This window comes from Tenrec ecaudatus, chromosome 4 (genome assembly GCF_050624435.1).
Source record: "Tenrec ecaudatus isolate mTenEca1 chromosome 4, mTenEca1.hap1, whole genome shotgun sequence".
Classification (NCBI taxonomy): Eukaryota; Metazoa; Chordata; class Mammalia; order Afrosoricida; family Tenrecidae; genus Tenrec; species Tenrec ecaudatus.
The window spans coordinates 155,032,861-155,052,507 of NC_134533.1; the positions used below are offsets into that span (position 1 = coordinate 155,032,861).

Consider the following 19,647-nt stretch of genomic DNA (forward strand, 5'->3'; position numbering starts at 1 on the left):
ATGCCAATACCTCTATTTTTATGTAATTAATATGTTTCTATAAGTACACCTATGTTTATACCTCTACCTGTAGCTTTGCTTCCTAGATCTTTCCTCTGTTTCTTTTTATCTTTCTCCTTTCCCACCATCATGCTCGCCCTTCTTCTGCCTCTTAGTGATTCTTCTCAGGTAGATTGCTGTTGCTCCAACGCCCCAGCATCTCTACGTCCTCCTCATTGTTGATTTTAATTCCCTAGTTGTTCCTCTTTCTATGGCATTGTTTGCTCACTGCTCAATTCCCTGGCTCCTCCTGAACCTTTGTTCTTATTGCTTTCTCCTCGGGCTTGCTTCCCATGCCTATCTAATATAGGTCGGCAAACCAACAATAACGTAGACAATACAAAAAGAAACCCCAAAAACGCAATTAAAAAAATATATATAATAATTACCCCCAAAACCCTCGAAAAAGCATAGATAATCCCAGGACTGTCTACTGACCTTTATGACTATCTCCCCACTGGTCCTGGGGGGTTCTGGCAACTGCCACTCCTAGCCTGAATTCTCTTTGGGGGGCTCTTTAGGGGTATTTTGGCTTGGCTTTGCTCCCGTTGCTGATCTGTTATGTTCCCTTCTTGGTTCGATCCACTGTGGAGGGTTCAGATCAGACTCACTCCCCACCATGCATCCCCAGTGTTGTCCTTTGTCATGGTATGCTCCAGTGAGGGGACGTCGTGTCTCGAGCTGTTATTGGCCTCTGCTTTAGCAGCTCCCTGCAAGGACGTCATCCTGAGGGTTTGGTGTGTGGATATGGGGGTCCTGAGCCTCACTCGCTCTTTATCCTTCTTGGTTTGCTTCTGTGTAGGTGTGTCAGGCCAGCCATTCTTGCCCAACCTGCAGATTTAGTTGTTCTCTGTAACATATACTTCTAGGGAGGGGGTCAGTTTGGTGTGGAGCTCTATTTTAAAAATAAAATACTGAATATCAAATGGTAATATATTATCTGCTCACACGGACATTTGGAGTTCCCATTGGAATTTTAAAACGTGAGTAATAACTGAATGTTATATACAACAAGTTGTATTCAGTTGATTCTGGCTCAAAGCAACCCTATATAAGGTTTCTGAGGCTATACATCTTAATGGAAGCAGACAGCCTCCTTTTTCTCCTATGGAAAAGCTGGGGTGTTGGAATCACCAGCCGTGAGGTTAGCAGGTCTCAGCCACAGTTCCACCAGGCCGCTTAACTGGCTGCTATGACACAGTAATTGCTTCGTATGAGGAGGGAAATAATAAAGCCAAGATCAGCCTCAAATAGCTCACTTGGAAGCTAGCCAGTGAAAAGAGAGTATTTCACACATCAGTATCAGTCACAGACTTAATAAAATACTCAGAATCCACTGCAAGCCCAGGTGCAAAAGTAATTAAAGAAGAGTACATGCAAAATGCTCTGGAGTCACCAAGGAGGTCTTGACCAAGGAGATGGAATTTGAGCCGAAGGAGGTATCAATAAATAAAAAGGGAAAAAATTACAACCTGGAACATGCAGAGAGAATAATTGAATTTATTTTATGTGATTCTAGAGTGCCTATATTATTAACGCCTCTCTTTGAGAAATAAACATTCCCCCCGTGAGTATCAAATTTTTTAGTGTGGAGTTGTTCATGCGTTCTATGTGCGCTGTAATAAAATTCATTTATTTTACATAAAATTAAGCCCTGCTAGTCAAGACATAGTAACCTAATAGTTATCAGCACATGAAAACAAACATGACAACATGGCATAACTTCATCTTCCCAATGAAAAATATTCTATTGATTTAAGCAAAGGATTGTTTGCGGGCTCATCATTTTGTTCAGACTCATCATATCAGGAAGGGACCGGTAGCCTCATCTCTGCTATGGCATCCAGGCCCTCACATGGCTCTTAGCATCCATTGCCACTGCCCCGAAGGTGCAGAAATGCCGTCGGAGGCTCACAGTTTGTTTCTCGTTCTCAGGTTAGGCAAAAAGTTTAGAAGTCAGTCCACTCTTTCCCCTTTTCCCATTGTGCTTTTCCTCTCCCTTCCGCCAGTCATTCCTTCCATCCCTTCCCCTTTGTCTACACAGTTCATTTCAAGGGACAGACTGGGGTGAAGAGGATCCCCCGCTTCCTGAGTCAGGCAGGACAGAACATTCTGCAGTTAGTGAAGTCAGCCCCCCTGCCCCCGCTTTTCTCCCCTGAATGCTTCCTTTGTTCATCTCCATCCAGCGACCCTGCTGCTGCCCTGGGTGTCCTTTCCCTCATAAAATAGTTAAAGAACTGCTTTTCAAAAGCTTCTTCCAGAGCCCTGCTGACCTCGGATTTTCACTTTGTCCTGTCTTCGTTCGTTTGTGTACAGCCCGTTCTCTTAATTTAATCAGCCGATATTTTGAAAGATGCCTTTTGACCTATAATAACGACTTGCATCTGCCAATTAACCCACACAAGGGAGTGTTTTTTAACACCAAGTCTTTCCGTACCTCGGCACACATTTTTCTCCAGCTTCTCAAAAAGCGTTTGTTGAGTTTGGGTTGCTTTGTTTTCCCTTTTTAATGGTGTCACAGCATCTTGTGGGTTGTTAACTCCTGAGTTATAACTGTCAGCTTTCCCAAATGTTTGCCATTTGATTGCCTTTGTTCGTGTGCTTAGGGCTTGTTTATCCCAGTGCGGCTGGGGAACAGTGATCAAAGGGAAAGCATGGAAGTCAGGTTAGAGAGGGCCTGCGCTGCTGTAGTCAAGTCATGGTGCTCAGGCTCCACCCTGCACAAGGGCACAGGCCGCGGGTGTGAAGACACCTGGCATCTAGCCTATACTCTTCTCACCGAGTCCTGTACCCTGGCGTGAGTTTATGACTTCACACAAAGGTGGCCCCATAGAAAGAGGATCATGTATGGGCATTTTCATTTTGATATAGTTCGTTGAGAGTCCATTGAACAAATAAAAAGATCCAATTTATTAAAAGGGTAATTCAAAAAGTTTGACATCAGGATTGTATCCTCTCACCATACTTGCTCAGTGTGCGTGCTGAACAAATCATCAGAGAAGCCGGGTGATTTGAAAAAGAAAGGCACCAGGATTCGAGGAAGGCTTATTACCAGCTTGAGATATAAAGATGACACAATTCTTGCTTGCTCAGAGTGAGGAGGCCTTGAAGTACTTGCTGTTGAAGTTCGGTAATTGCACTTCAGTATGGATCACAATTCAATATAAAGAAGACCAAAATCCTCATAATTGGACTAATAGGTAACATCATGATAAACTGAGAAAAGATTGAAGAAGTTGTCGAGGATTTTGTCTTGCTTGGATCTATAATCAATGCTCGTGGAAACAGCAGTCAAAAGATCAAAAGACGTGTTGCATTGGATAAGTCTGCTGCACAAGACCTCTTTAGGGGATTTAAAAGCAAGGAGGCTACTTCAAGAACTAGGTGTACCTGACCCGAGTCATGGTCTTTTCCATGGCCTCATATGCATGTGAAAGTTGGACACTTAACAAGGAAAACTGAAGGAGAATCGATGTATGTGAATTGTGGTTCTAGAGAAGAATTTTGTAAGTACCATGGACTGCTAAAAGGATAAACCGGTCGGGGAGGGGGGAAGGAAAAACCAATCTCTATTGGAAGAAGTACAGCCAGAGTGCTCCTAAGAGGAAAAGATGGCGAGACTTTGGTCTTCAAGTACTTTGGGTGTGCTGTCCAGAGAGACCAGTCCCTGGAAAGGAGAGCATGCTTGGCAAATAGAGGAGCGGCGAAGGCACGAAGAACCTGCAGGAGAGGGTGACACCGTGGCGGCCACAATGGGTGCAAGCACAGGAACAGCAGCGCGGGAGCTGCAGGACCGGGCAGTGTTTCCTTCTGTTGTGCATAAGGTTGCTATGGGTCGGAACCAAGTCGAGGGCACCTAACAAACAGCAGGCTGGAAGTTGCGCATCTGAAACATCCTATAATGTTTCCAAAAGACGGATCGGTAGCCTGTTCCCCCAGACAGTCCAGAGATGTATTTGGAAAGAGCAGAGACAAATTATATTGTGTATCAATATAATTATTTTGCTCAGTCTTCCTACACCCAATGCAGTAAATTGGATAGACTCCGAACCAGCACTGGTGTGCTATCTGCATTCTACTTGATTAAAAGGCTTCCTGTAAACTAGCGGTTCTCAACCTGTGGGTCGCAACCCCTTTGGGGGTCAAACAACCCTGTCACAGGGTCGCCCGATTCATCACAGTAGCAAAATGACAGTTATGAAGTTGCAATGAAACTAATTTTATGGTTGGGTGGTCACCACTGCATGAGGAACTGTATGAAAGGGTTGTGGCATGAGGAAGGTTAAGAACCACTGACATAAACTGGCCTATCGGCCTTCCTGTTTCCCGAGAGCTTAGTTCCTGGGTGTTCACTTGACCAATCCAAGCTGACCTCTCCCCTCCTCCTCTTAATAACCTGAATCACACAGAGTCAACCCCCTTTGACAGTGTTGCTCCTAAATTACGTTGCATTTATTCACTCTTAGAATTTATGGTCATGGCCCTTCACAGTGACGGTCTAGAGCCAGCCCATCCCTGGAGCCTCATCTCTAATCTCACTAGATGAACTCCCAGGCCAGCCATGGTCGATTTGTTCTCTCTATTGCTCCAGGAGGCAGAGCCAAAATCCATAGCGAAAAGTCACACAGAGAAAAAGATGTTGGCTGAAGTAATGGGAAAATGGTGAAGGTGTAGCACTGCCTGAAAGCTGCTCAGGACTGGGGGGTGGATTATGGTCTCTGGAAGCACTGAGCCACAGAACAGACACTCATTTAATGCTGATTCACCGATAGAGACCAAAGATCAGCACGTAGAACTCATCTCCAGAGACCATAGAACTCATCTCCAGAGACCATTGAATTCCTGCTCCTGCTGCAGCTTTACACACGTGCTTCATCTCATTTCACCCTCATAATGGCTCCCAAGGGAGGTGGCTACAGCCTCACTTTGCTGGTCACAAACCGAGGATCGCTCTGTTCACAAGTGGCAGGGCCAGGATTGAGAGCCAGAAGTTAAAGTTGGCCGCATCTGAATCCAAGACCTCATCGGTTCCTTTCACAGTTCACAGAAGATTAAGAGATTAGCTGGTGGATTTCTAAGACTTTCCCTTCTGCAACTGTGTTTCTAGCTGTGTCTAAAAATGAATATATCACAGACGGTTGTCCTTTAGGCATTTTTCCAGTCTTGTCACATTAAAACAACAGTTTGTGCATCCAACAGTTGTTGACCACTCACAACAACAACAACAGAATGTCATTTGAGACGTCAACATTTGTCGTTGGAATCCCCTCTGGATTTTAAGCCGATTTTAGTCTGAGGGCCTCAAGATACCCCTCCCCCACCCCTCTTATGGAGCTGCAGACAGGGATAAAATTTAAGATATATTTGTGCATACACATATACACACAAGAAACTAATCTTGTAACATTTCTGAAAGCTGTCATGATGAAATGTCTTCTATTCTCTATACTTATTTTAGACTTTAACAAAGTCTTAGAATTTTTGGTCTAAGGTCCATTTTTTCCTGACCCAAAGCCTAAATCAGAAGGGTTTTTGTTGTTGTTGTTTTCGATATTTAACTTTAAGATTCTCTAAGCAAAATTAACATACTTAAGGAAAATGGCTTTATATGTGTGTTAAATGCTATTTTCTAGATTGAAGCTGAGCTCACCAAGGAAAGAGCCCGCCATTTAGTTGAATTTGAGGAGCAAGCCCTTCTTTTTAAAGAAGAAGCTAAATTGATTCTTGATATTGAAAAGGAAAAATATGAAGAAATGATCCAAAAATACCAGAAAGAACAAGAGGAACTACAAACAAAGGTCTGCATTATGATGGTCATCGCTGTTTAGTAGGTCTGTAATTAAAGAAGATGGTTATTTCTATCTAAAGGTTCACAAAGCGAATAGCTTTCCTTGTGCGCCTTGCATTTCTTTTAACCACATAGATAAGGTAGTTGGCCTTTCCTCCAAAATTGATGCTTCAGATAGATGACATGAACATACAATCCTGCTATCTCTGGATTTATTTCTATGAAAATATATGTACTTTAACCAGAATAGGGACTACACAGTTAATTGCTAATTTGCCTAGATAGTACACCTTCAATATGTAGCATCAAAAAACAATGAAATGTAATGAGTACACAAAAGAAGAAAATGTTCTAAAAGTTGACTGTGGTAATGATTACACACCTTTCTTTCTTTCTTTCTTTCTTTCTTTCTTTCTTTCTTTCTTTCTTTCTTTCTTTCTTTCTTTCTTTCTTTCTGGTTTTCAAAGTTTTATTTGAGCAGTTTGTAGCCATCGTCATATTTGATCCTGAGAGGCAAGCAAGGGAGAGAAATCCCTTGGACCCATTTAGTGTGTAACAGTGAGGCCACAGCGAGCTACCGGCAGGCTCCAGGTCACAGCCAGGAGAGAAGGGAGTCCCATGAGGTCAGGTCCCAGGCAACAGCTCCCACCCCTAAGTCTACTCCCTACCCCCACAGCCATGCACAGAAGGTCGTCCTTCCCAGGTAGGGGGAACACCGGCAGACCCCTGGCCCAGCAACACCCTCCAACCCCACCAGACCTGAACCCTCATATGTGTGCCCTTCCTAGACCCCAGAGAGTCCATCAGATGGGGGCTCCCCTGTGCACACCCGCCCTCACCCCCCTCATGCATACCCAGCAGGCAAGGCCAAGGCAGCGTTCTTTGAGGACCATCAGTGCCCTGCACCCACGGGCCCCACAGGAAGTCCAAGTGGCAGTAGAAACATCTCCTGCAGCCTTGCCTACCCAGGCGCAGTACTGGGAGCCTGGGGAGCCCACACCATAGACCTGGGCCAGGCAGAGTGGTTGTGGCAGTGTGGCAGCCTCACCAGTTGGCCTTCACTGAGGTCCTGGGCCAAGAGGATGCCAAAGATCTGGAGGAGGACAAGGCCCACGAATACCCCAGCCATGATGATCCAGGTTGTCCTGCAGCCACTTCTCTAACTGCCCACGTCGCCTTCGGTGTGGCTGGAGCCGATGTCGTAGCCACACTGGGTATTGAGAACACCCTCCCGCAGGATCTCTGACACAGCAGGAGGAGGGCACCGCACGGCGCTCCTGGCTTGGGTTCAAGTCCCTGCAGTTGTAGCAGAAGTTGAGGTTCTGGTTGTGGGGCCCTCGGACTCCGTGGCAAGACCAGTGTTCCTGAGCAAAGCCAAGGAGGTTCTGGAGGCCGATGTCGTCCCGTTAGGCCGTGACGTTGTTCTTGATGAAGAAGTGGAGCTGGTCTCGAATCCAGCCCTTGAAGACAAGCCCAAGACCCCCGTGGCCAGCTCTAGGAAGAATATGAGGCTGAGGCACACGGAGAAAAACTGGAGCAGGAAGGTGTTTTCCCGCAGGGCCCGGATGCAGCCGGCAAGGCCCAGCGCCGACATGACGCCTCCAGCCACCACCAACAGCCACACGGGGCCCAGCTCCATGATGTTGGAGAGCATGCCTTTCTCCCTCCTGGCCAGGGGCCCATGGCCAAGAACGGGGCTCCCAGAACCCAGAAGACGATGTTGAGGCCCAACAGGAAGTATTTCCTGCAACGGCCAACCTCGGGTTCCTGGAAGTGCATGGTGAGCGGCCGCCCTCCGGTCTGAGAACCAGAGCCAAGTGCCGGGCCTAGCCGGCAGGCTTGCACAACCTTTTCCACTGCAGTGTATGATATGTGAATTATGTGTCCAAAACATTGTCTAAAATTTTTAAAGAATGTGATGGACAATACAAACAAGCGTAAGGTTTCTCGATAACTAAAGTTATCCACTTTTATAGTAATTATTTTCAATTCTGAACATTTTTCCTTGAAGGAAATTATATTTTTTTAAACCTGCCTAAATTTTTAACAATATACTTTATTTGTATGTTAAATGCCATTTTCTAGACCAAATGATTGGTTGCAGGCCACTAACTATTAATACTTTTTGTTAACTAGTCAAGGAAACTGGCTAGTTCCTATAACCGATAATCTCTAATCCCATTTTATTCACTCCTTTAACAAACATACTGGGTGGGCAAGCCATCTGAGAAACCCTGTCAATTTAACATCACATGAGAGCTAAATTACTTTTGCTTCAGCTCCAGGACTTGTGGAAGTAATGAGAACTGGGCAAAGCCAGCAAACCCAGTTTAATAACACGGGGCCCCACACTCATCCAGAAAAACCTCACTCTTGTGATTTTAATGTTCTGCAGACACTGGTTTGAAGTTCTCAATAATACTATCTTTGGATTAATGTTTTGTGAGTCTGATTGGCACAACGGCGCATGTTCCTGGCCTTGGAGCCTAGTCTCACACACAGTACGGCCTTCCCGGAAATCTCTCAGCCACCCCCAGTCCTCCCCCCTCCGTTTTCTCCTTCCCTGGTGCCCTCTGTGTGCCTCATGAGTTACCACCACACCACACCTGGAATGCCTGTATCCTGCCAGTGCCGTCCACTGGGGGCTTCAGCGTGGACACGGGGAAGGTCAGGGTCCTGTGGCTTCTTGGAGTGGGGCAAAGTAACCTATAATACGTTTTGTGGTCAAATTGGTAAGGACTTCCCCCTCCCCCCACCCCATTCCAATCCAGGTATTGAGCACGTACCAGGGCAGAAATTATAATCCTTGGGGGGTCGCTGTCTTCATGAGTTGGGATACCAGGTTCATGGGAAGGGAAGATTGGCTTTTTACTTTGCACTAGACCCCTCAAATTTATAGATGTCTATGGTGGTACAGTGCATTAGGAGCTGGGCTGCTAAAGCACAAGGCCAGCAGTTCAAAACCACCAGCTACTTGGCGAGAGAAAGATGAGGCTTTCTACTTCCGTAAAGAGTTACAGTCTTGGAAACCCACAGGGGCAGTTCTACCCTGTCCTCCACGGTCACTTTGAGTTGGCGTTGGCTTGGTGGCAGTGAGTGCATTGGATCAAAGATATTATTTTCCAAACAAATCAATGAAATACAGGACGAGATTGGAACATTTAGACATCTTAGAGTAGTTTGGTTTCTTCCCATACAAAACTTAATACCTTAAACCACCTTATTCTACTTGATTTCCTTTCTAAACTCAAAAATATATTCTCCCTTCCAAGAATTGTAAAAAAACAAATGAATCTAAAAACCCTTCATTGTCAACCTGGCCCTGGCCCTCTTAGGTCCTCTCCTCCTTCTATGAGGGCTTATTATACTTTAAAAAACAAAATTAAAAGAATAAAGCAGACAGAAACCCACTACCTCTGAAAGAGAATTAGAAACTTAAGATTACTTCTTTCCAATGGAAACGACTTTCCCTCCCGAGCGCAGGTGATCCACGAGGTCACTGACTTCATTTAGCTCTTTCCTCGAGTTCAATGTGGTCTCAAAAACTCAACTCTCTGAGGCGTTGATTCTGACTCCCAGCAGCCTTATAGGACAGGGTAGAGCTGCCTCTGCGGGTTCCTGTGCTGGTAACTCTCAGGGAAAAAAACAAACAAAGCTCACCACCTTCCAGTGGACTTTGACTCAGGTGGCCTTACAGGGCAGGAAAGAACTGCCCTTGTGGGTTTCTGAGACTGTACATCTCTATGCGAGTAGAAAGCCTCATCTTTCTCCTTCGGATGGCCTGGTGGTTTCAAACTGGGGACCTTGCTATTAGCAGCCCAATGCATAACCCATTATGCCACCAGGGCTCCTTGTAGATGAATGTGGTTTAATCTTACAAAATAGCCTCTTGTGCTCCTGTCAGCTAAGCACTTGACAACCACTTGAATACCTAGGCAGACTCGCTTTTACGCAGAGTTGACTTGTTTATCACATGCTAACTGGCATTCCAACATGTATCTCATCCCCAATTCTTACAAGTAATGCTTTTAACAGAATCAAGTTTCTGAGTAGATTGTATTTCTTTAAAGTAATATTATTTAAAATGTCATTATTCAATAAGAAAGTACTATGTGGTTACCTAGCTACTGTGGCCCGCATACTAATCCAGTATGCATCTTGCAGATACCTGACTTAGTCGCAGAGGCCACACGAGATCTGAAACGGGAAGTAGTTCGTCTTCAGGAGAAACTCTGCGAGTCCCGCACAAGATACGCTCAGGAAGCTGAGTTAAAAGAAAAAGAAATGGAAAAGCTCAGGAGCCTGGCTGCAGAATGTGAATCTCGCTTGAAGGAGGAAATTGACAGTAATGGCTCCGTCTCTGGGGACCTGAGGAAGGAAGTAAAGGAGAAGTCAGAGGAACTTGAACGAGTCACGCTGGCACAAGCACAACTGAAGCAGCAATTCCAGCAGTCCCAGGAAGAGGTAGGCTTCAGATGATGGTGAGGCAAAGGTCAGTGTCCTTTCTAAAATCAGACCCAGAGAAGCACGGCGGTGGCTTGGTGTCCTGGAAAGGGCCCAATAGTGATGAGAACCTCCTCTCAGCACACCCTGCTCGTCGTTAACCTTGTCTTTAATCTAGGCAGGTGCTTAACTTCTCCGGACTTGGCTTCCTGTTCTCAGAACACAATGGATATGTTAAACAAAAATGAATAAGGTCTCTTTGGTATTAATATGTTACAAATAACTACTGTATATACTCATGTATAAGCTGAGTTTTTCAGCAAAAAAAATGTGCTGAAAAACTGGGGTTCGGTCTTTACATGGATGAGTGTACCCCAACGAGGTGTAACATCTCGCTGGTGATTGCCGTTCCTCCGCTGTTCATTCAAAGCCCCACTGACACTGCAGGGCTTTGGATGTTTGTTTACTCACATCTCACCAATCAGAGCCGTCCTATGACATGGATGTCTCCAATTCGCAGTGATTCACTTAGGCCGGCAGCTGAAGTGGTCAGGCCGTGTCTGTGGCTGCACTCCGTCTCTCCCCTCTGGTTTCTGTGTTAATTCACAGCCTGCATTTCCCACCCTAGGCTTATACTCGAGTCAATCAGTTTTTCTGGTTTCCCAGGTAAGAATTAGGCACCTCGGCTTATACTCGGGTCAGCTTATATTCGAGTACATGTGGTATTTGAAACCCGTTAGTCTAGGAAGAAGCCCTGGTAGTGCAGTGGGTTAAGTGCTGGTCTGATAGCGGTGAGGTTACTGGTTTGACCTTTGACCACTCTGTGGAAGAGAAATGCAACCGTGGAGTGTGTTTTCTTTGGGGGAGGGTGGGGTGTAGAATTAGACTATGAATCTTTATGTTCATTTGTTTTGACACAAAATCTTTGCCAAAGAAATGTTTAGGGTACTGGCTGCTTACCTTTAGAAAGTATTTGGATTAGATCCTTTAGACGGAATTTCTTTTTAGGTTTTGTCTTTCTGTTAACTAAACTTACAGGGCAAGTGCATGCGCAGCTTTGCTGTCTTCCCCATGCGTGAGTAGTTCAGCGGAGTCTTTATTTTATTTCAACTGGGGTACACCCTTGTTTCAGAATGCAAGCTGCCTGCACCAAGAAGCGCCTGTTTCTGAACAACTGCCAGGCAGTGTAGAAGCGAGGAATGACGCGCGTGCTCGCTAATCATTGGAGTTATGTCACGAGCATTTGAGCCCATTGGGGACAGGATGTCAAAGAAAGGCAAAAGATAACGAGTCTAAATGCCAGTGAGAAGGGATAGTTTGTTGGTTTTACTGACATCTTGAAAGACTGAAAGGAGAGCGCTAGTGATGATGTGGATTACAAACAAGAAGATACGCCGTCTCCTTTGCCATCTCCTTAAATGGAGGTGTGCGCTTATTCTAAGTACGGCAATCCTATTCAAAGAAGCTGCAAATAAGAGTTCAAACATAAAGCTGCCTACGTGCTAGATCGAGAGTAATGCCCACACGACTCTATAATGTAGAAATTATTTTCCCGTTCCAGATCACGAACACAGGAAGGTTGGGTAATTTGCATGAGGTCGCACAGCATAGAGGGACCAAATTTAAATTGGAATCTCCCTCAGAACATGCTTCTTTTTCCAGGAAGCCTAAGGTGTAGTGGTTCTGCTTCTAAATTTCAAGGTGATCTTGGGTTTAGAACTTAACATCTCCAGGCCTCATAGTTTAGCTTTTAGAATGAAAATAACAATAGTCACTACTTATCCCTGTAGATCTATGAGGTCTCCTGTTGGAGCATGCCGGCACAGCCTCCCGGTCCAGCAGGAGTGAGGAGGGAGAGTACTCGCGGGCTCACAAACACAGGAGGGACATGAGGAGAGGGATGGTGCTGATTTGCCTCCGGTGAGACCGCAGGTTCTGTCGTAGTTCTAGCGGAGGAATAGCAGAGTTAATGCCAATTAGCCTACCAGAGTTTCTAACTCTTACATCTCAAAAGGAAGAACAATAGAGAAAAGGAGAAGCAATTTGAAAACAATGATGCCTAGAATAAGCAGTTATTGAGCATCTGTCTAGGTGCCAGGTTCGGTTGTAGACACTGGAGAAACATTTATGAACAAGACTTGACAACCACTGTCCCCTGTTCTGAAAGAGCACTTCAAAGGAAACCCTGCCTGAGTACTTCACTTGACAGCCAGAGCACAGAATGACACATCGGAAGCATCGTGCGAAAAGCATAGACTGAAAACCAGAACAGTGACTTTAAGAGCCTGGCATGAGTGATCTATTGCTGTTTAACAACGAACCCTGAGATGTTACCAGTTCAAAATAATAAACTTATTATTGCACAGTTTCTGTAAGTCTGGAATCTAGCTGAATGCCTCTCTCTGGCTCCAGGTCTTTCATGAAGTTGGCATCAGGGTGTCCCCTGCTTGCATCTAAAGGCTGAACCAGGGGGAAATCAGCTCCTGGTCTCACCTCAGGTTTGTTGGCAACATTTATAATTTCAAGGGCTGTTAGATTGAGAACCCCAGTACCTTGTTTATTGCTGATCCCAGAGACCTTCCTAGCCACCCATAAGATAGTACGCTGTTTTATGGACCTCCCCATAAGACAGCTCGCTGCCTGGCAACTGGCTTCCCTCAGGGTAAGGAAATAAAAGAGGATGCTTAAGATAGAAACCACAGACTTTTTGTAACCTAATCTTGAAAGTAACATCCCACTGCTTCTGCTGTTACTCTGTTTATTACGGAGGGGTCACTGAATGCAGCCCACCCTGAAGGTGACAGGATTATCTACTGGTGTGAATATCAGGAGGCAGGGACCATTTGGGGTCTTCCTAGAGGTGGCAACCACAAGGCTTCTGGAGAGAAATTTGGCAAGACCAAAAGTGAAGAGCGAATTTTTTTTTTTTTTCAGACAAAAGGAGCTACATTTGGAGCCTTTCCTGCTCATTAGTTATGAAAGGAAGCCACGTAGTAATGAGGTTTTAGTGCCTCAAATGAGGCAGCTGCCTCTGCACTTCCAGAGGAGAAATAGTGATGTTAAAGGACAGATAACCAAAGGAACTAGACCGCCTTTCCAGATGTGGATTTGGTTTCTGTTGAGTACATGAGATAGGGTTGGGGTCAGGCAGACCCTGGATCACTAGGGAGGAGAAGGGAGCCTCTGCAAAGCAAAGAGCTGTGCTTTGGGGAGGGGGCTACGGCTTCTATTCAAGCCCACCAGATCCATGTTGACGCCTATCTTCTTACATCTGAAGAAGAGCGCAGCTGACTGGTTGTAAGTGGACATACAAATCCAGTGTCTCAATGGTTTCATATTGAGAACACGCATGGAGGCACAGAAAAATACAGAGGCACACACTTTTGGGGCATGGATCCTTGATCATTTTTTATTAAAATATAAAAATTATATTTCATTTCAAAAATGTAACTGTCACTTCCATGAATTGAATTGAGCATATTTTTACTTGAAATGCCATATAATAAAAGCATGAATTTTTAACCTTTGGGGAGGTGGATTAAAAAAAAGAAGAAGAAAGGAAATTAAAATATCACATCAAAATTAAATAATTAGGATTGAATTGCAAAAGTAAATAAGAAGACTTCTCTGAGTAAGTCTACCAAGTTCAGAATATTCTTTTAACACAGAAAATAATAAAAGTGATAGGATTTAAGAACCAGAGAAAATGGCAGTTATAGTGTTTAAAGTGAAAAAAAAAAACACTACTGCTTTTGATTATACACTCTAGACACTCGAAATTTCTCAGATTCTGGAGAAAGAAAGATGCATTTATGTGAAGAACAAATTCCCTTTGGGATGAGGATAAATTGATGGTCTAATAAAGAAACTAATTAAGGGGAGACAAGCCCTGCTCTCTTTGAAGAGGCCAAAGAGTGGGCAGGCTTGGTTTTTAATTGTACGAAGGCAGCTCTCAAGGATCCGTGGCGAGCCAAAGCCTCCGAGAGGCCAAGCAGGCGCCCCTAAGTGGAGCGGGACCAAGGAGAGAATCCGAAACAACAGGACCAAGAAGGGGGAGTGAGAGGCAGCCCCCAGAAGGCCCAGGTCAATTAGAGGACAGAAAATTGACAATAAGCTCTATTGAAAAAGTAAGTGTCAAAGGAGGGTCCTGAAAATGCCTGGTAGGGAACACGCACATAACAGTGGAACATAAAAACAAACAGGAAGGAAGCGCGAAAAGAAAGCTTATACAATGTCATCACTTACTAGGGCAGGGCCACTTAGAACCTGGGCCATGGCTCCTTGCTGCCAGCTTTCCTTCCCGCTAGGTCCCATCAAAACAGTGCGGCCCCTCCTGTAAGGGGCCTGTCGTGATCCAGAGGAAGATGGTAGTAAATTAAAAATTGACAACTCATGGACAGCCACCTTAAAGAAGTAGAGAAAAACCAGTCCGGAGAGTTCAATGTATTTGTCATTCTAAGCCTGTAAGAAAAATGGCAGTGGTGTGTGTGTGTGTGTGTGTGTGTGAGAGAGAGAGAGAGAGAGAGAGAGAGAGAGAGAGAGAGAGAGAGAGAGAGAGAGAGAGAGAGAGAGAGAGAGAAAGAGTTAAAATGTTATGGACTCTTGTCACCATCTGATGAAGGTGAGCTTCCAAAATCGGAAGGAGTGTTGTTGGTGAAACACAGATGTTTGAATACATATGTTCGTCTCTGTCTCAGCTTCCTTTTTAAATGCCACTAAAACGTCAGTAAATTGATGAACGAATACTTTCATAAGGACAAGAGAACAGGGACGAGGAGTTGGTCTAGAATGAAAAAGATGCCAACCAATTTTTAAGGGGAAAAATGCAAGTAAATGAATGATACGACATTTAGCAGACTAACATGTAATGCAGCAGCATGCCTGTGGGATTGGGTCGGAAGATACCGAGAGTATCCAGTGTAATTATGATGTGACACAACACTGGGGAAATTCGGGAATTAGGCACAGCAGTTGTCTTTGCCACTGGAAGAGAAGTGCACGCCTGAAAATAGAACTGTTTGAAAGAAAATGAAAGGACTACATACGTGCTCAGAACCTCTCCCTGAACCCCGCCCTCAGTGCCCCCACACCCAGCCTAACAGAAAACCAGATTAATTTCTAGAAAACTGAATGACAGAGGCTTTGACCATGGGGACAAAGCATAGCAAAGTGTGGGAGAAGGCAAGGAGCTATAGTGGAAGTCTATTATAGTAAACAAATATTAGAACCTTGATGAAAAAGTAGTGCTGAGACGGTACATCTTTGATAGAATAATATCTGTACACCTATAAAGAAGAACAGGGAGTACAATTATCATTCAAGTGTATGCAGCAACCACTAAAGCCAATGATGAAGAAATTGAAGACTTCTGCCAACTCCTTCAGTCTGTAATTGATCAAAAAGACTACAGTGAGGATGAATTGATAATTACTGGTGATTACAATGTGAAAATTAGAAACAAAGACTAAGGACCAGTAGTGGGAAAACATTGGCAATCCCATGATAGAATTTTGCATTACCAAAGACTTTTTTATCATGAATACCCTTTTCCCCCACAACAAATGATAACTATCCAAGTGGACCTCACCAGATGGAATATACAGGAATCAAATGGACTACATTGGTGGGTGGAGATGATGAAGAAACTCAATACATCAGCCAAAGCAAGGTCAGCGCACAACTGTGGAAGAGACTACTAGTTGCTTCTATGCAAATTCACATGAAAACTTTGGGAAATTCAACAGGTCCCTCGGAGCCAAAATGCAACCTTAAATATATCCTGCCTGAATTTAGATAGCCATTTGAGTACAGATTTGGTTAATTGAACACTAATGATTGACGACTAGATGAGTGGCGATCAGACATCAAGAGTATCATATCTGCAGAAAGCGAGGGGCCGTTAAAAAGACAGGACAGGAAGAAAAGATCAAATGGGATGTCAGACAAGACTGAAAGTTGCTCTTGAACAGAGAGTAACTCATGTAATGGGCACATAAGAAATGATGGAGTAAGAAAAGCTGAACAAGAAAAGACCAAAGGACAGCTCAAGAAGACAGAGTAGAGTATTATGAAGGAATGTGCAAAGAGAAGGACAAGCTGAGAGAACTGAAGAAGAAAAACTATCCAAGCCTTGAGTAGCAATACTGAAGACTTCTACGGGCAAAATATTGAACGAGGCAGAAAACACGGAAAGAAGATAGACGGAATACATAGGCATGCTACCAAAAAGAACTGGTCAGCTTTCAAAAGCATGGTACCTAAGAAAGAAGTGCAAGCTACACTGACGGCATTCGTGAAAAACAAGGCTGCAGGAGTTGAGGGGGATTTCAAAAGTTTCAAGAAAACGGATGCAGTCACTGAAGCACTCAGGTCTATGACAAGAAATTTGGAAGATTTGACCAACTGACTAAAAGAGATCCATATTTGTGCCCATTCCAAAGAGAGCTAACCCAAGAAAATATAGAAATTATTGAACAGTATCGTCAATAACACATGCAAGTAAATTTTTGCTAAAGGTGATTTAAAAATGGCTGCAGAAGTACATGAACAGTGAACTGCCAGAAATTCAAGCCCTCATGTAGCAGAGGACATGGAACAACGGATGTCATTACTCACATCAGATAGACCTTAACTCACAGTAGCGACTACCAGAAAGATATTCACTTGTTTTGATTGACTATGCAAAGACATTTGACTGTACGGATCATTCAATTATGGGTAAAATCACAAAGAATAGGAATTAAAGAAACTTAATTGTGCTCATATGCAACATATACATAGACCAAGAGGAAGTCATTTGAACAGAATAAGAGGTGAGAGAATGCTACATGGATTCAATCAGGAATGGCATGTAGCAGTGTTTTATCCTTCCGCCATACTTGTCCAATCTGTATGCTGAACAAGTCATCTGAGAAGCTACCCTCTATGAAGAAGAACCTAGCATTAGGAATGGAGGGCAGCTCACTAACAATATGCAGATGATATTACCCTGCTGGTAAAGCAAAGAAGATATAAAGCACCTATTGATAAATAGCAAAGATTATATATACCCTTCAGTACAGATTATGAGTGGAACGTACGGGAAACAAAAATCCTTACAATTTGGGCCAATAAACAACAGTATGATAAATGGAAGAAAGATGGAGTTGTCCCCTTCCAGAGGAGTAGTGGGGAGGAGATGAGTCACTCAGGGTTCAGTGTAGCAACAATGAAACTCAAAACCTTCCTCTAGTTCCTGAACGCTTCCTCCCCTCCCAATTATCATGACCCCAATTCTACTTTGCGGACCTGGTTATACCAGAGGATGTACAGTGGTGCAGTAGGGATGTGGAAACACAGGGAATCTAGGACGGACGAACCCCTCAACACCCGCTGTAGGAGTGACGACACCAGGATGGAAGGGGGTGTAGAAAGGGAGAACCGATCTTGGAGATTTATGTGTAACCTCCTCTCTGGGAGATGGGCAATGGGGAGGTGGGTGAGGGGAGACGCCGGGGAGTGTAAGATAAGATATAATAATTATTTATAAACTATCAAGGGACCAGGGGAAAGGGGGGAGTGGGGAGGGAGGGGAAGGTGGGGTAAAGGGAAACCGAGCTGATTCCAGGAACCCAAGTGGAAGATGAATTATGAGAATGACGAGTGCAACGAATGTCTAAGGGTGCTTTGCTCAATTGATGTATGTACAGACTGTGATAAGAGCTGTATGAGCCCCAATAAAAAGATTTATTAATTTAAAAAAAAGATGAAGTTGTCAAAGATTTCGTGTGACTTGGATCCACAATCGATGTCCGTGACAGCAGCATGCTGTAATCAAACAACGTATTGCATTGGACAAATCAGCAGCAACGGACTTCTTTAAAGTGATAAAGAGCAAAGACATCACTTTGAGGACTAAGGTGTACTTTATGTAAGCCACAGTACTTTCAGTCATCCCATATGCATGGAAAGTTGATCATTGAATAAGAAAGGCTTAAGAAGCATTGATGTCATGGAATGAGGGTATAGACAAAAGAATATTGACGTCCATGTTGGAAGAGGTACACTCAGAAGGCTTCTTAGAAATGAAGATTGTGAGACTTGGTCTTGCATACGTTGGACATGTTCTCAGGAGGGACCAGCCTCTGAAGAAGGGCATCATATTAGGTAGAGACCCTCCAAGAACATCAAGTGATATGGTGGCTGCAGAACTGGGCTCAAAGCTGGGGACAATTGTGAGGATGACCTGGGACTGGGCAGTGTTTCTTTCTGTTGTACATAGGAGCTCTGAGTGTTGGCACAGACTCATTAGCACCTGACAATACAACAACCCATGGAAAAGTTACTAGCATTTTAAAACACGAGGGTTTTTTCCCAACTACGGGAAAATATTTGCCACAAACATTCAGTGCTCTCCAATTGACGCTGGCTCATGGCAATTGTGTGTTTACCAGAGCAAAACATTGCCCAGGCCTGAGCCCATCTACATGGCCACGGGTAATGTAGAGTTTATTGTTCTGGTTTCAAGCCATCTCATTAAGGATTTTCATAGTATTCACTGACCCTCTACCAAACACGATGTTCTTTTCTAGTGATTAATCCTTCCTCGTGGGGTGTCCAATGTCAGCACACTGAAATCAGCATGTCTTCACTTCAAAGACGCATTCTGGTTGTATTTCTTCTAAGACTGATTGGTTCCTTCTTCTGGCAACCCACGGTTCACTCGAGATTCTTCATCAACACCAAAGTTGGAATTCTTTGATCTTCCTTTTTCACTATCCAATTTTGAGTGTGTGCGAGGCAGTTGAGAAGACCACGGCATGTGCCAGGTACAGACTAGTCGCCAGGGTGAGATCTTCACTTTTTAAAACTCTTTGTGCAGCAGATCTACTCATTGTCTAAGGGAGTTGGATTTCTTGACTGCTTCTTTCGTGGATGGTGATTGTTGATCCCAAGGAGGAAGAAATCCTTGGAAACTTCAGTTTCTGTATTGTTGACCATCATATTGTTCATAGGCCCAACTGTGAGAATTTTTGTTTTCTTCATATTGAGCAGTAATCCCTACCTAGGGCTGCATTCTTTAACCTTTATCTGTAAATGTTTCAAGTCATGTTTATTTTTCTAAAAGCAAGGCGCTCCATCTGAATATGACAGGTTGTTACTGAATCTTCCTCTAATTCTGATGCATGCCAAAGTACAATAATACCTTTGAAATATATAGTTTTATCAAAATTAATTCAATATTCGATTGGAAAATGGATAGCATACAGAATAGGAAAAGCAAAAATTAAAATTTTAAGGTACAGCTACCCAAAATGTTGGCAAAAATTTTAAAAGAATGGTAATATACACAGTTGTGAAGTTCAGAGAAAATAGTACTTTTTCCTGTTACAATGATA

At 43.9% G+C, this 19,647-nt stretch overlaps 1 protein-coding gene and 1 pseudogene across 1 annotated transcript in view; one reads left to right on the forward strand and one right to left on the reverse strand.

Annotated features, from left to right (window-relative positions):
• The window catches only part of LOC142445281 (uncharacterized), a 112,107-nt gene that overhangs the window by 71,406 nt on the left and 21,054 nt on the right, over positions 1 to 19,647 (forward strand). Inside the window, exons 6-7 of the mRNA XM_075546959.1 lie at positions 5,673 to 5,837; positions 9,992 to 10,291. Coding sequence (XP_075403074.1) covers positions 5,673 to 5,837; positions 9,992 to 10,291 — 465 coding nt within the window. The remainder of the gene's footprint in view (positions 1 to 5,672; positions 5,838 to 9,991; positions 10,292 to 19,647) is intronic.
• LOC142444584 (tetraspanin-17-like) lies at positions 6,297 to 7,606 on the reverse strand (annotated as a pseudogene).